Source organism: Theropithecus gelada, chromosome 14 (assembly GCF_003255815.1).
Source record: "Theropithecus gelada isolate Dixy chromosome 14, Tgel_1.0, whole genome shotgun sequence".
NCBI classification, from domain to species: Eukaryota; Metazoa; Chordata; class Mammalia; order Primates; family Cercopithecidae; genus Theropithecus; species Theropithecus gelada.
The window spans coordinates 93,875,357-93,893,440 of record NC_037682.1 but is presented as its reverse complement, the minus strand read 5'-3'; the positions used below and the strand labels follow the sequence as shown (position 1 = coordinate 93,893,440).

Below are 18,084 nucleotides of genomic sequence, written 5' to 3'. Positions count from 1 at the left end.
AGTTTATAGCAACTCAATTTAACAAACATTTTAAAGAAAAATGAATATAATTACATGTATTCACTTGTTTATAATAATTTAAACAATATTTTTCACTGTGCTTTCTTTGATGGAAAATTTGACTACAATAGTAATGACAGAATAATATGGGACAAGAATCAGATCCTATTCCTTGTCCTTCCTCTTAAACTAACAGGAAAAGTCATGGAAAAAAATGGAGGCTGGCAAAAGTTTCTAATTTCAGTTGAGCACAGGTTGGCTCATTCTCTTAAAAACTTCAGCTACTAATGTCACAATTTTTTTTTTTCTTTTTGAGATGGAGTCTGGCTCTGTCACCCAGGCTGGAGTGCAGTGGTGCACAATCTCGGCTCACTGCAACCTCCGCCTCTTGGGCTCTAGGTTCAAACGATTCTCCTGCCTCCTCCCATGCAACTGGGATTATAGGCATGCGCCACCATGCCCAGCTAATTTTTGTATTTTTGTAGAGACAGGGTTTCGCCATGTTGGCCAGGCTGGTCTCAAACTTCCAATCTCAAGTAAATTCGCGAACCTTGGCCTCCCAAAGTGCTGGGATTACAGACATGAGCCACCGTGCCTGGCCAAAAATCACAATATTACAGGAGGTAAGTTACTTCTTTTTTTTTTTTTTTTTGAAGACAGAGTCTTGCTCTGTCATCAGGCTGGAGTGCAAGTGATGCGATCTCGGCTCACTGCAACCTCTGCCTCCCAGGTTCAAGCAATTCTCCTTCCTTTGCCTCCCAAGTAGCTGGGACTATAGGCATGTGCCACCATGCCGGACTAACTTTTGTATTAGTAGAGATGGGATTTTGCTATGTTGGCCAGGCTGGTCTTGAACTCCTGGCCTTAAGTGATCCACCCACCTGGGCCTCCCAAAGTGCTGGGATTACAGGTGTAAGCCACTGTGCTCGGCCTGGAGGTAAGTTATTTCTATACAGCTATTGTTTAATACTAATATTTACGTAGTATGTATATCCATACATAAATAGGAACAATTTCACATGACTTTAACAAAGGTGTACATTTTATCTATAAAAAGCTATAAATTTATGCTTACCCGTAGCCCTCTTATTTTGATGCAGGACATTATGCCCTCTTTTCCACAAGGGAACCGATTCTTCTTCAGCAGTTCTTGGAGTCACAGATGGATAACTTTCTTCACAAACAGGACTTCTTTGGGTGCAATATAATGTCCCATCTTGCTGGGCAACTGCTTGAGTGCCATTTGAATGATTTATTTTTGCAAAAGTTTGGCAGTCTGAAGAACAATATGATGGCAGTGATGGTATCACAGTGACTAGATCAGAACAAGCATTTGACAGTGGAGAACTACTTTCCTGATTCCACTGATTCAAATTGTGTTCTGTTGGAAGCACATGTTTTGAATTAAAACCGTTATGTGTAATAATATTTTGAGGCTTTTCAGGAGTTACTGATTGAAACTGAGACACCTGTATATTTTTACCACTTCTAATATTTGATGTAGATTGAGGAGGAGGACGAGGTATAATTAATTTTCCCTGAGCTTGTGTAAATATGTTGACTTTGCTTGCAGATTGTGGTTCAATGACAGTGCCTTTTCTGTTTGTACATATAAAGCCTGATTGGACTTTTGCAGATCCTGGTTTTCTAATTATTTTTGCTCCACCTCTTTGTGGCTTACCTTGCTTAGTTTTAGAATCATCATGTACAGGGATTTTACTTTCCTCTTTTTTTGAGGCTGGCCAGGCATGTTTAGCAAAATTATAACCTGAAGGTATAAAACAGTTCAAAGGCGTATGGTCTGCTCCAGTCGTAACATTTTCAGAGATAGAATCCTCCCTGGACTTCTTTCTAGCAGCAGAATTTACAGCACAAGCAGAAACACTAATTATGTTGCTTCCAGCACCACTTTGAATGCAGAATTTTTGAGAATGCTGTTGAGTTATTCCTGTTTTATTCTTCAGTGAATGACTGTCTTCAGCATTGTTTTCTATACTGCTAGTTTCATCAAACCACCTCAGTTTTTTAATAGTCTTTGGAATTTCTGCACCTTTTCCCCTTTCCTTTGTTAATTCAATACTATCTTTGATAGCTGCTGCTTTTTGATTTCCAAACTTAAAGCTCTGATTTATGATTAATGCCTTAAGATAACCATGTTCATATTTAGATTCTTTCTTTAAAATACTTTTAAGAAACCTCACACCATTTCTCTCATGGATGTTGTATTTCATTTTCTTGTGCTGGCCAACAAAGTCATAATTAGAAGTTACATTAGACAAGGATGATGTTTCAGCGAATTTTTGTTTTTCATCTTTTGAATCCGGATTGTGAGGTATATAGGCATCTTGAAAACTGTCTGAAAATAAAGGCAACTCTCCCTTATTGCAATTAAAATATTTTATCTTTTCTTCTTCACCATCTTTCAATTCATCTAACTTATCAGAACACTGCACTGCATCAATTTCTTTTATGTGTATACTGTTCTTTGCTGAAGGTCTAGCTGACTGTTTATTAGATGGCAAAACTAAAGGCGTTGCCACTGGTACACATGAAGTAGGAATTGAAGTAGTTCCATTTTCTTGATTTAATTCAGAATATTTCTCTTGGTCTGGAAATGTAGCCACTTCCTGGGTTGGAGAATCTGAAGTGCTTTGGGATTTGCTAAATTTAAATGTTGGGCTCTCAGTAACTAACGGCCTCTCTCTTTTGAATGCTCCAGAAGTGGAGTCAGTTATCCTTACAGTGCTAGTTTCAGAGGTCTTTTCACATTTTTTATCTAGTACAAATATAGGTGGGCTAGGTACAAAGGGTACTAAATTATTAGCAGTATTTTTGGCTCTTTCCACTGTTCCATTCAAAGAAGACGGATTTTGTTCTTTACTATTAAAATATTCCCATGAAGGTAGAACATTAGATTTACTTAAAATATCTGAGAAAGGTGTGACATCCTGAGTATTTGAAGCATCTACATTTGTAAGCCAATTATTTATATGTTGAGTTTTAGAGAATGCCAGTTTATCTTCATCAAAGCAGCTGAGTTTAGTTGATTGCATATTTGCTGGTTTGAGGGAAATGGTATTCCACTGGATGGATGTGGAATGCTCCTTATTAAGTGTTAAATATATTTCTTCATGCTCTGTAGGCTCAAGACTGTCTATACTTGAGAGGGTTTCAGAATTGGTTATCTGATTTACTTCATCACAAAATTTCTGGAAAAAAAAGAACACTGTTTTATAGCTTATAAACTTTTAAATGCCAAGATTAATGATTCAACATACCATTGTTACTGAGCCCAAATCTCCTTGCATATAGAGTAATATGACTATAAATATCGTGGGTATATAAATAATTCTTATCGCTGCAGCAATCCTCAAGGTAAAAAATAGGGAGGTAACAAAGACTTATAATATAGTATGCTTGCTTTGATTTCAACTCCTAAAGTAATACCTGCTTATTCTAGCCACAGTTATAACTTAGAAAATATTTTTGTTACTGCTATTCCATTTAGAGTATGAAGTTTCTTGAAGGCTTAGTAATAGCAAGTGAGATTCTGAAAAATAATTATTTACAAATTGTATTTTTTCCTAAAACATTCACTGGACTTGAATGAGGCTCCTAAAAGCTCTGCGATCCTAATGTGAGCCTCCTGTTAGTAGGGGCTACATTTTTTTACAAAACTTAATTTTGTGGATTGTAGTAAGGCTTTTAACTCTGGCTACATGTTAAAATCACATAAAGAACTGTGTAAAATATCTATACCTGGGTCCTGCTGATTTAACACTTGGATGGGGTCCATATATTGGTATAATTTAAATTCCCCAGGTAATTTTCATATGGGTTTAGACTCAAAAACTATTGACTTTAATGACTCCTTTTGGAGGTTTAGCATAGCAGTAATTTCCATAAATTCCATAGACATTTTCATCACTATTTCACTGAAATTTACATGAAATTTATCAGTCTTTAATAAAATTTCAAAATTACTTCAACGTATGGTAAATGTTTAAAAATATTTCTATTTTCTCACACATATCTAGAATGCTTTAATCTATATCACATACACAGAAATAAATTTTAAGAAGACATTAAATTGTATATCTAGTCAAAATGCTGAATGGAGAGAAAATTGATATCCCTTAAGATTTATTGTACATTTTAGATTTATCTAAAATATGAAAATTTTAAAAATTTACATACTATGGTATCAGATGAAATTACATTCTTTTTTTAGCCCAGTAAGTAAACTAAGAACTAAAGTAAACAAATTACAGAATACAAATATTTTAATTTACATAGTTAGTTCTTATTGATTTAGTATTATGGAGTAAGTTTTAAAAATTATTCATGAGAGTTTTATAGTTTTAGCATTTAGTCCCTATTTATCACATCCTTTGGCATACTTCTTAAAGTGATAGTCACTCAGCCAAACAGGGAATAAAACAAAGCACAGCTACTTCAATGCCTGTTCTTGGAACTAAGTTGTTTTAACTGATAATGATGATGAAATCAGGCCTGGAAGGCATCCTTTGAGGTTACATCTAGAGAGACACAGAAATTTGCATTAGAAGATCCTTCTAGATATAAGTATGACATCCATGGCTCTAAGATTTCCGTTTGCATAGGTCTGTAATTGCTTCATCTCCCAAATCACCTCAAAAGAAGTTTGGCAATTTCTGATTTCATAAACAATACTCTTTTTTTTTTTCAGATTTTTTTCCACCATTAAATAATGAAACATGATCAACTAACTTCAAGTTTTGCTCATAAGTTACATGAGCGGTCCATCTTATCTTTATTGCCCTGCATGTAACATATCTTTTTTCCCTCTGGCTTTAATCTGATTTTTACGTGCCTTTCTGTGGTATGTGTGTGTGCATACACTTATCCTTCTTGGAGTTTGTTGAGCTTCTTGAGTCTGTGGATTTACAATTTTCATCAAATTTCTAGCATTTCCAGTGATGGTTTCTTTAAACATTGCCATTCCCACTTTGTGAAATTTTATTTAAATTTTAATTTTAATTAAATGTGTTGATGGCTTTATATGGACTCACAGATCACTAACAATCTGTTCATTTTTTTTCCAGCCTTGTTCTCCTAAAGCTTCAACTTGGATAATTTCTATTGCTATGTTTTCAAGTCCACTAATCTTTTGTTCTGCAATTACTGCAAAGTTAAGCCCATCCAGTCAATTTTTCATTTCTGACAGTATGTTTTTCAGATCTAGAAGGTCTGTTTATTTCTTTTTTAAACTGTTTTTCTTATGTACATTTTTACTTTAATTCCTTGAAAATATTTACAAAAATAAGTTAAAATTCCTTGTTGGTTAATTCCATCATCTCTGTTATTTCTGTCTGATTATACTAACTACTCTTCTCCTGGTTATGGGTCATATTTTCCTGATTCTTCATATGTCTAGTAAGTTTTGATTGAATGCTGACATTGTGAGCATCATGTTATTGAATATTTAGATTTCATAGTCTTCTTTAAGAAAGTGTTGGCCAGGTATGGTGGTTCACACCTGTAATTCCAGCACTTTGGGAGGCTGAGGCGGTCGGATCATGGGGTCCAGAGATTGAGACCATCCTGGCCAACATGGTGAAACCCCGTCTCTACTAAAAGTACAAAAATTAGCTGGGCGTTGTGGCAGGCACCTGTAGTCCCAGCTACTCGAGAGGCTGAGGCAGGAGAATTGCTTGAACCTGGGAGGCGGAGGTTGCAGTGAGCTGAGATTGCACCACTGCACTCCAGCCTGGTGACAGAGTGAGACTCCATCTCAAAAAAAAAAGAAAAAAAAAAGAAAAGAAAAACAGAAAAAAGTGTTAAGTTTTTTTGTTTAATAGGTAGCTTGGGTTACTAGTGGATCTTTTTAAGGCTTATTCAGGCAATATACCGACATAGAAAGCCTAGGTGATCACAAGGCTTACGTCATTTGTTTCCCCTTTTCAAGATCACATCCTGCACTGCCTCTGGCTCATGTCTAAAAGCAGTTGTTTTATATATTTTATTCATAATCATAGTTGTTTATGGTAGGAAGGCACATCACGATAGCTGCCAGGAATCTTCTGTTTTGCCTTCTTAGCCTTGCCACTGTTGATTAATTGTTGGATGAATCAGGTCAATGTTATGAATTTAATCTTGATATTGGTTTATTAAAAATCTCATAAATGTGTATAATTATTAATGAAAAATAAAGTACATGGATGGACATGTAGGAAAATCAGCCGATATCTATATTCAGTTGTGGAAAAAATAACAAAGTATATGGCCTTCTAGGGATAGATTACAAACATCATTTCTAGTGAATCCTGCCATATTTCCATTAAGAAACTAATACCTACATCTTTATACTTTTCTGGTTGCTTTTTATAATACAATCTCTAACAATAATACACTACATTGTACTTTCAAAGGTAAGGAAAAAACTAAAAAATTATTTCTATAGTTTCTATGATGAATTTGTGCTGATTCCTCCACACTCTTTCAAGGCCACTCTTAGCTAGTAAGATATTTCTTTAGTGGAGAACATTGCAAAAGTGGAGCAAAATTAGTACAAGGAATTAAAATATTAACAACATTTTTATAGTTTCATACTTGCAAATTGCTTAGATGCTGATCTTCTAGGCGTTTCTGAGTTTCCTCCAGTTTAAGCTGGAACACATTTTTGCTAGTAGCCAAGGTTGCCCTCATGTTTTCATTCATTTCTTTATCACAATTGATTCTGGATAAGAGTTGTTTCTGATGTTTGTGATCATTTTTTGATAATGCTGAAGGCAAGGCAGAATCTATAGCTCTGTGAACCAGACACAGAAAGCGCTTAGTACATTTAAATAAAGTTAACTTCTTTCTATATGTATATACATGACACATTTGTGAAATATGTGTGTGTTTGTCCAGGTAACCACATATAAGGATATTGGAGAAATATATAGACATGTTAGAATGAGAATTTAAGGCAATCAATAGTAGAATAAAAATAGTTGTGAGACTAAAGTGCCAGTAAAGAACTCCACCTTCATATAGGAATGCCCAGTAATTAACGGCTTTGATTATTATAACCTATCCCTCTATCATCTGGGATAAGGGTAGAAGTAATTCCTGTGTAGAGTTAGTCCTCAGGTCTTTAAGAGCATTCCTATATGGATAATAATATACTGCATTACCATTCTTTCTGAGTTGATGTCATGGCTGGTAGGTTAGGAAAAAACTGTAACCCTAATAGTGTTGGCTGAAGATTCAAGCAGATAGAAAATATAAAAATTGCTTGTCGGGGTCGGCAGGAATTTCCTCCCTATTTAACTAGCTTTGGGAACTTGGATCTTCCTCAATGGAGGCCAAGTACTCACTTATTTTCAGTTATTTCAGGAATATAAATAGGAATATAAGCATGGTTTTTATGCCACAGAAGTGTACCCTTAATATAGAGTCTATCTTTACTATGCTAAGGGGTCATTCAAACATTTTCAGTGCATGACATCATTTTCTATTAGAATTTTGTATCTTCTGCAAAGCTATAGCATGTTACATTTCAGTACATATACAAAGTGAAAGCAAAGAACTAAAGATTTTTGGGGGAGGATAGGATGGGGATGAGACTATCATATAGCCGAATGCTGCTGCACTGGGGCTGGCAGTATGAATCCCAAGAGCATTTATTCCTAATTCAATTAAATTATTAAATTATTCCCACTTTAATGAGAATAAAAATGTTTTGGAAGGTGACGATGGTCACATGTGATATATACCGATTACCTATCTCCAATATCCATATATATCTTTATTTGGACAGACTGGAGTAGTCAAGGTCAAAGATGACTAGATTCTTAACTATCCCTTTGTGATCACACATTTAATCAGGGAGAGCAAGAAGGTATTTAATACAAGTTCCTGAACATTGAGAGTATGTTTCTGTCTCTTCCTTTTACACTTTCCTACTCTTACATAATCCTTCCCCTTCAGTCGCCCTTCCCAAACAAAATATTGCTATATCTACAAAATATCTAATAAACTCAATTTATTTACCTTTAAAGTTGTCGTCTGTCAACTTTTTCTTCTCTATTCCTTTCTTCTCTACTTCACTTTCTTCTCTTCTCTTCTCTACTTTCTTCCCCCAGTGAGGAGGATTGAAGGGGTGGATAGGAATAAAAGGAGATGGGGAGGTAGAAACAGAAGGAGAGTGAAGAATAGGGGGAAAGGAAGAGGAAATCATAAAGGAAGAAGAAACAGGAGAAATTGGAGAGGGAAAAGCTAAATAAGTTGGAGGCAAACCTGGAGAGGAAGATGAATGCAAAGGAGAGGAAAAAAGAGGGATAGATGAAGGAGGTAAGGATGGAGAAGTAGAAGAGGAAGTCGAAGAAGAGGAAAGAACAGATGAGGAAGAAAACGGTATACAGGCTGAAGAAAAGGATGTGGAAGTAGAAGGAGATGAAGGCAAAGAAGAAGATGGAGAATGACAGGGAGATGCAAGGGAGAGAACTGAGGCTGGTAGATGATCTGCAAAGGCCTTGGGCTGATTTGACAATGCTGTGGCTTGTGGAACAGATCGCTGGACTGACTGAAAAGAATCCAAGCTAGCAGGATGTGCAGGCAACGGAGTGACATAAGAAAGAGTGGGGACTGGTGGATGAGGGGAGTGACTGGATAAACAGGAAGGCTTCAAAACAGGGAGAGGTTCCAAAGGGGTTGGGGAAACAACCAGTCGAGCTGGAAGGGAACGACGAACAAGGGCAGGCATTAGAGTGGCTGCGGTAGAACGCTGTGCTGGAAGGAAATGTTTGGGTCTGAAAGTTTTGTAAAATAACTTGTTCTGTGAGTCAGGGTCAGGAATGATTGGAGACCTTTGGGGTGGGTGGGGTAGATGGCCAGGTAGGCAAGAAGGAATTGGTGCTGGTAGATGAGGGAAACTGCTAGAAATGCTGGAAGTAGCCGGGGTTGGAGGACGAGGACGATATTTAATTGGGTAAGACAGTAATGGGACTGGTGCAAAGGTCTTTGGAAGAGTAGAGGGTACAGATGGATGGATAGGCAGTATATGGGGCTGGTAGGTAGGAGAAACAGTTGGGTAGCTAGGAAGAATTTGGAAGTGGTGGGACCGCAATGGGACCCGCGGAGGAGACAGTTGATCAGGTAAGTAGGGGTCAGGTGTGGAGACAGCTGGACAGGCAGGAATGGATCTGCACAGGTGGAAAAGCATTTGGACAGGCAAGTAGAGAGATAGCCTTATTAAGATTTTTTTTTTTTTGGTTTATTGGGCTGCCTCTAGGCTTTTGATTCATGTTTTTTTTTTTTTTTTGTCCATAGGGTCCATGCATGATCTTCCTTTGATCAATCAGTGTCCTCTCACATGGACTGAAAAATGTACATAGCTTATTCAGGTTCACCATTTCTTATTTCTGGCTCTTAGAGTATTTTCACTTCTCAGAATCCTTTTACTCATACAGATACAGGAATATGGGCTGGACAATCTGGTTTAAAGCATGCGTTCAAAGGGCAAATAGAGGTCAATAGATAACTGCTCAGCTCTGGCCAGATTTCTCAGTGTAGCACGTAGTTCAGGATCAACTGCCACAACACAAATACATGGATATTGGAGATAGATATCTAGCAGTATCATTTTATTGAAGTTTAACCATTTAATACAGGAGACAATATATCTCCCTTTTACCTTACACCTTCCAGAATGGTCAAGCACATTAGTTTTATGATAAGGATTTGGTGGTGATAGAAGACTAATTACTTCTTATATTTTTAACTTTACTCCCTTATTAATATTTTTATGTCTCACTATTTGCTGAAGCAGCTTCTATGTTCATGAGAAACTATTCTCTGATTTGTCTTGGGGCCTCAGCACTAAATGCCCTGCACTTTATCGTACTTTTTTTTTCTCTTTTACATGATCACATCGCCCACATCTTGTTTTTATCTACCACTAACATTTTCCACATTAGAATAATCTTACTGATATACCTCTGCTTCTTTGTAAGCCCCTTATTTCATGGCATTACTTTATTTCTTAATACATTGAGGTTTACGTTCCACTGAAAATGTATTTTTAATATGATAGTAGTTTATCAATGATTTCAGCTTAATCAAATTTTCAATAAATAAAAATATGCCCACTAACCTAACACCTGATTCTTAATATTCCAATATCTCATATTTGTATAGAATTTCATAGTTTACAAAGCACTTTCATATACATTACTTAAGACTATTGGGTATCTGTGGAGAGAAGTCTAACTTTTTAATAAGTAAATCATAGTGTTCTCACTATACATTGTATATACTTGTTTTCCAAATACATAGAATTTATGTGATACATATATAAACATGCACACATAGATATCATGAAGTCAAAGTCAAAATAGCATATTAAAATAACACGAAAACTAGGTATTCTAATGCACAATGAAGATCATTTCTCATAAAACAAAGATGATGTGTGTTATTTAATGATGCTAGCATAGACTTGCTGTAATCATATCTACATGTTTGCTACAGGGAAAACAAAGTTGTTCTGACAGTTTAACTCTTCTAAGACTTCAAGCAACTGCACACTGTTGAACAAGAAAAATGCCTATGCTTTTCTTCATTCTACAAGAGTTTTTCAAAACTGAAAATATCTGGCCAGGCACGGTGGCTCAGGCCTGTATTCCCAGCACTTTGGGAGGCCGAGGTGCGTGGATCACCAGGTCAAGAAATCGAGACCCTCCTGGCCAAAATGGTAAAACCCAATCTCTACTAAAAATACAAAACTTAGCTGGGTATGGTATGTGCCTGTAATCCCAGCTACTTGGGAGGCTGAGTCAGGAGAATCGCTTGAACCCAGGAGGCAGAGGTTGCAGTGAGCTGAGATCGCACCACTGCACTCCAGCCTGGCAACAGAGTGAGACTAAAATATCCAATTAGCATGAAGTATAACAACTGATAGAAAAAAAAAATTCAGAAGGCTCAAAGGGAATTTTAAAAAAGTTAATCACATTCTCTTAATCATCAAGACTCAAAATATCAGTTGCTTTTGATTTTTTTTTTTGCTTTTTTCTATTTCCTCTGTCCTATACCAAACTCATCTATTCTTTTAATAAAGTATCTTTTCTTTCTGCTTCTATTCTGTCTATTCTCCAATTCTGCTTCCTCCTCCTCTTCCTCATCTTCTTGTTCTTTTCTTTTTCCTTCTCCTTCTCCTTTTTCTTTTGAGACAGGATTTTACTCTGTTACCTAGGCTGGAGTGCGGTGGTGTGATTATAGCTCATTGCGACTCCAGCTCCTGGGCTCAAGTGATCCTTTTATCTCATCTCCTCGAGTAGCTAGAACTACAGGTGTGTGCCAGCATGCCCAGCTAATTTTTACATTTTATGTGTGTGTAGAGATGCTATATTGTCCAGGTTGATCTTGAACTCCTGGTCTTAATCGATTCTCCTTCCTCAGCCTCCCAAAGCACTGAAATTACAGGTATGGGTCACTATGCCCAGCCTATACTTCAATTCTTATACTTCTAGTTGATCAATATCCTTAAACTCTTATTTCTTCATGTTACTTCTCTGCACTGTGAAAGCACATTATCTTCATTCTTTCTTCTCTCTCATACTCTCACTACTCAAAACCTTTTATTATCAGATCCATCCTTTCTTCACTATACAAAATAGCACTGTTATGGTTTAGACAGTAAGGATCTATCCCTTGGGTTATTCCAATAATTTCTTCTCTGGTCTCCTTGCCTCCAATTTGTCTCTATCTTCTCTATTCTCCAACATTTGCACCATTTATCTTTCTAAAATAATAAAGAGGATGCTATCACTCCCTGCTGAGAAACCTCCATTGGCTCCCCACTGGTTACAGGATAAAGTTCACACTCACTTGCTAGACATACAAACATTTTACATCTGATCACAATCAACATTTCTAGATCATCCCCTGTCCCATCAGCAACACATCCTATAGCCCTGCCACTCTGAATAAGTTCTATTTCCTCGGGGGTCTATGCCTTTCACAACACTGTAGCACTGCACATGCCTAAAACCCAACACATGCTTCTCTGATAAATCTTAACTCATTCTCTAAGACTACCTTCTACCTTCAATGCTGTACTTCTTTATTACTTTGCTAGTATTTCTGTAACAATCCCCATTATGCAGTATTACATGTGTATTATGTTGTAAAGACCAACAAACAGTATTATAATGTAATTGCAAACCCTTGCTAGGCAGAGGACCATATCTCATTCACATGTGTAATCCATGCTAATCAATGTCCAACACAGGATAAGTACTTACTCAAATTCTACTCTACCTTTCTAGACTATAATTCTGTTGCTTATCACTTTAATATTCATATTTAAATATCATAAGATCTCTCTTAAGGGAAAAGCCATATATTGGCCGTACATCTCCTCTGGCTATTGTCCTATCACTCTCTAACTTTCACAGTCAAACTAAACTTGTTATTCTTTTTGCTCTCCATTTCTCTTCAACTCATCGCACTATATTTTCTGCCCCCACCACTGCACTAAAATTGGTCTGACAAAAATTGTAGGGATGGGGTTTTGCCATGTTTCCCAGTCTAGTCTTGAACTCCTGAGCTCAAGTGATGCTTCCACCTCGGCCTTCCAAACTGCTGGAATTACTGGCGTGAATCACCCTGCCTGACCTACAGTAGATTTTTTTTTGAGACGGAGTCTCACTCTGCCGCCCAGGCTGGAGTGCAGTGGCCGGATCTCAGCTCACTGCAAGCTCCGCCTCCCGGGTTTACGCCTTTCTCCTGCCTCAGCCTCCCAAGTAGCTGGGACTACAGGCGCCCGCCATGTTGCCCGGCTAGTTTTTTGTATTTTTTAGTAGAGACGGGGTTTCACTGTGTTAGCCAGGATGGTCTCGATCTCCTGACCTCGTGATCCGCCCGTCTCGACCTCCCAAAGTGCTGGGATTACAGGCTTGAGCCACTGCGCCCGGCCACCAGTAACTTCTTTTGTTGTGAAATACAGTGGACACATTGTTTGTATGTTGGACATTCTCTCTTTGCCTCTCCAGATTCATTTGCCACATTTCTCTACTTGACTCTGCTCCAAGAGACTGAATCGTCCCTTGCTCTTTGATTTATGGCTGAGTTTGGCCAGTGGAAGGGACTAGAAGGAGAAACGAGGGTGACAGAACAAAGTGGTTTTTGATAATTATTCCTCTGACTTCCTCCCTGCTGGGCTTGGTTTAGCAGTGGCTTACATTCCTCTCCCTAAGACCACAGGACCTGTCCAGCCTCCTTCTTCTACAGTCCAGCTCTTTTCAGTTCAGGTCTGTGTTGGTAATATTGACTTTGTGTCAGTTCTGGGGGTGCTTTACCATCCTTTGTTGGTTTTATAGTCCCTTACTTAACCTGTCAGTCACCTCTTTTAAGTGTGCCTCCTGTTTCCTGCCAGGATCCTGACTGACAGACATTATGTGTCTGATTCTTTAGAAGTTATTTGATCTCTGTCAACTATTTTTTTTCCCATGAACATTTATCCTTCCCTAGTTTTCATAGTACTGACCTCTCCTAGTCCTATATGAGCCATTCTAGCCATTCTGTTTGCAAGCATCTCTTTTTTTCCCACTTGCTTAAATGTTGCTGTTCTTCAGTGCTCATCACACACATACTCTCCATAGTTGACCACATGCATTACCATGGCTTCAAATGCCTTTAGCCTAAGTTTCTCTTGAGCTCTAGGCTATATAATTTCTACATTTATTGAAATATCCCCACCTTTCAATCCATTATCCACAATTGTTCACAATGGATTGGAATAATATGTTTAAAAAGAAAATTTTACCTTATCACTAATTTGTCTAAAATTATTCATTGACTCCTCTTAAACTCTCAAGGTAAAGTTTATATTTCTTGGCATACAGATGCACTTATCTCTCCAATCTTGTATCTGGCAAAGCCATCTGTATTTTGCATTCTATGATGTACACATGCTCTTACTGCTAGAGTATATCATGGCTTCGATTGCCCTTGGCTTTTGCACAGCTCATCTCTCTGTCTAAAATGCCATCCACTCACTTGTTCCAAATAACTACTATTTTCTTCAAAGCTTTGCTGAAGAATTCTCTGTCCCATGAGGTCTTTCCTGAACTCTAATTAGGATCAAGAGGATACATTTACTTGTTCTTAGTCCTAATCAAGGGAACTATTGACCACAAATATTCTAAAAATGGAATAACATTATGCACAGGTAAAATATTAACATAATTTGTCTGAATTGTAGATGTTATTTATATAAATGAATTTTATGTATTATTGTAATTACTCATTTGGCACTATTCTATATTTCTGAAGCATGATTTCACTTATCTTTTAGATTATACACTGGGGATTATATTTTACAATAGTATATACTTCTCCATATCCCCTTATAATGCCTGATCTACTTCTTTACATGTAGTAGCGTTAAGAAATGTTTGGAATAAATAAATGGAAGATACAGGATGTCCGAGGGTACCCACTGGTTGATTGGTCTATCCTATTACTTCTAGATGATTCACTTATGCCATCCTGTAGAAGAACCAGGAGACTCTGTAATCTTTTCAAGACATTCAAGATAGATTTTCAGTGAGGAAAAACCCATTTCTACCATAAAGTTACTCTTTTTACCTAAATTTATTACAATTCAACATAATTTTTCTCTTCTCAGTAAAGATATTACAATTTTAATCAAAATATCAATATCAATATTTAAAGTGTTTTGATATGTTCCACAAAAAATTATTTAACATACATAGTATTTTGTAACACCAAAGACTTTAAGACAACAAATTGGAATTCTGACCTATTCTTGGAGCAATTTACATTCTACTCTACCTCAATTTAAACTGTAAAAATAAAATAAACTCTAAAACAGAGGTGAGGAGTAGCTGATGAAAAGGCTGACAAGCACAGCAACTGGATGGTTATACAATTATTGTAATAATTGTATATAATAATCATAAATTACTTACCTCCAGTTTATTGTTGGTCTATGGGAAAAGGGAAGGTTTACTTCTGATTTTAAGTTGGATTCCTGAATTTGTTTGAGGGCCTCTTCTAATGGAGGAACTGGTTTTCTGAAAACTAAAGAGATAATAAAGACCAAATAGTGCAGAATCACTTTATCTTCAATGGTCTCTTTACATATAATTTAATCGGCTAATGATAAAATATTACTTTAAAATTTTGTGAAAAAAAATTTTCAGAATAGTGTAAATACTTTAAATTTTGACATTCAATTCCCAAAAGAGAATGTGTTACCTCAAAGTTTTCATCACCAATTTTAAGAATATTTATCAGGAAAAAAGAGACTCTGAGAAATGTCCAGGCTCTTCATCCTCGCATGCAAACTCCCCTATATTTGATCTCATAGTGGTATAAATTTCTGACACTATTTATAAATATTCCTATGAAGAAAAGGGGAACATACAAAAACACCAACTAACATTTACTGAGCACTTAAGTTACAGACCTTATTTTTAAGCACTTAATGCACATAAACTATTTAACCCTCGCTATGGCCTATGAGGTATATTTGAATTTTACAACTGAGGAAACTAAAGCATACAGAAGCAAAGTAACTTGCTCAAGGTCATACATTATTATGGACACTCATCCATATACTGTCCTGTACAACGTTAAATATAACCCTATGTCCTATATATATCCACTTTCTCAAAGCCTTCCACTGTGCACTTTGGTACTCAACATACTCTGTTTTCCCCTACTTCCCTCTAAATACTGTCTTCTCTTTCTTGTTCAAGTTGAAGCATAGCTGTCTTTTAAGGACATTAATTGTCCTACAACCCCCTCAAATGGAGACATTATTTTCCTCCCATCATAGACCATAAATATACTATACTATCTATACATGGTATCTGTAGTGTATCATATACTATAAATAACTCAAGGCCTAGAAATAGGGTGAGTGAATTTCTGGCTTTAGCTCTTTGTGACTACTTCCAAACTATCTTCCTCTTTTCTCCTTTAAAACACCAATATGTCATCAGACTTTTCAATTATTACAATGTTTGTAATTTATTTAGAATGTTTAAACAAAAACAGTATGTTATTATGTAAGGTTTAGTTCAAACTTGAACTCTAGAGACAATCCATTTCCCTAATCAACTGGTGATTACATGAAGAATGCAAAGCTATAGGATAGTCTGCTGATATTTTGCATCATAAAGGATGCATCTATGAAAGTAATCAATTAATTTAAAAAGTATTTATTGAATGTTTAAAATAAGGTTTTCTGCTAATTTATAGAGGCACTGTTCTCCTTCTAGCCTCTCTTCCACCACTTTTTGTTTTTTTTTTGGCGGAGTCTTGCTCTGTCACTCAGGCTGGAGTGCAGTGGTGCGACCTCAGCTTACTATGACCTTCGCCTCCTGGGTTTTTAAGCAATTCTCCTGCCTCAGCCTCCCTAGTAGTTGGGATTACAGGCACCCACCTCGATGCCTGGCTAACTTTTGTATTTTTATTAGAGATGGGGTTTTACCGTTTTGGCCAGGCTGGTCTCGAACTCCCAACCTCAGGTGGTCCACCCGCCTCGGCCTCCCAAAGTGCTGGGATTACAGGTGTGAGCCACCATGCTCAGCCTCTTTCACCACAATCGAATTAGTAACTGAATCCTATTGATTATGTCTATTTTTTAATTTTTTTGAGATAAGGTCTGACTCTGTTTCCCAGGCTGGAGTGCCATGGTGTGATCTTGGCTCACTACAACCTCCGCTTCCTGGGCTCAAGTGATCCTCCCACTTCAGCCTCCCGAGCAGCTGGGACTACAGGCATGCACCACCATGCCTGGCTAATTTTTGTATTGTTTGTAGAGATTGAGTTTCATCATGTTGCCCAGGATGGTCTTGAACTCGTGAGCTCTCAAGCCATCCGCCTGCCTCGGCTTCCCAAAGGGCTGGGATTACAGGCATAAGCCACCTCAGCTGGCTGTGATTATATCTCTTGAATATAGTATCTCTGGTTGGGCACAGTAGCTCACGCCTGTAATCCCAGTACTTTGGGAAGCCAAGGAGGGCAGATCACCTGAGGTCAGGAGTTCAAGACCAGCTTTGCCAGCATGTTGAAACCCCATCTCTACTGAAAATACAAAAGGTGACTGGGCATGGTGGAGGGCACCTGTAATCCCACATACTTGGGAGGCTGAGGCAGAAGAATCTCTTGAACCCGCGAGGTGGAGGTTGCAGTGAGCCGAGATCGTACCACTGCATTCCAGTCTAGGTGAGAAGAGCAAGACTCCGTCTCAAAAAAAAAAAAGAAAAAGAAAAAGAAAAAAAAGGATGAATATGGTAACTCTTATCTCTTACACTCAATGCACTGCTTTAATTTAGGAGCTTAACATCTCTTACCATAATTATTTAAATAGTATCCTACTAGTCTACTTACTTTAGTAAGTCTCTTCTTCAATCGATACTCCATCTTGTAACTGTAATTATCTTTCTAACAAATCTAATTATATAACAGAGACCCCAAGTTCCCCACCTAATATGCATTTTCTCTTTTTTCCTTATAGACCCTATACAGTTAGGGGTAGCAATACACCCACATTAAAAAAACTTTTTTTCAGACTCCCTTACAGACCCTATATAGTTAGGGGTAGCAATATACCTACATTAAAAAAAACTATTTTTTTCAGACTCCCTTGCAAATAAAGTTGCCAAGCAGAGATCTCAGAGGTGCACCCTTTTTTCCTGTCCTTTCTTCTTGCCTAGAACACTGCTATGATGGTTGAGCTCTGCCAGCTACCATGTGACCATGACAGTGAGGATAAAAACCAGATACTAAAGACTGTTGAGCCGAGTGACAGATGATCCTTCTGTCTCTCAACTCAGTATAATCAACAAACCAGCTCATGACTGCCTACCACAGGACTCCATATTATACAGGAGAAAAATAAACTCCTATCATGTTGAAGCTATTGTTATTTTGCACAGTTTTACTAGCTGCCCTTATTAACAGTAATATTACTAACACAGCAATGGCTTGCTTTCTCGTTAAAAAAAACTGTAAGTGGACTGTATTTTGCATAAAGATGAAATTCCTGGCATGGCATATAAAGTTCTATGAGAACTGGCTACC

The 18,084-nt window shown here is 37.3% G+C and overlaps 1 protein-coding gene across 1 annotated transcript in view; it reads right to left on the bottom strand.

The window, feature by feature from the left end:
* CEP126 (centrosomal protein 126) overlaps window positions 1-18,084 on the bottom strand; it is a 79,354-nt gene that overhangs the window by 31,634 nt on the left and 29,636 nt on the right. Inside the window, exons 4-6 of the mRNA XM_025356427.1 lie at window positions 14,961-15,072; window positions 6,592-6,790; window positions 1,076-3,209 (exon numbers count right to left, since the gene is read on the bottom strand). Of these exons, the coding sequence (XP_025212212.1) occupies window positions 1,076-3,209; window positions 6,592-6,790; window positions 14,961-15,072 (2,445 nt within the window). The remainder of the gene's footprint in view (window positions 1-1,075; window positions 3,210-6,591; window positions 6,791-14,960; window positions 15,073-18,084) is intronic.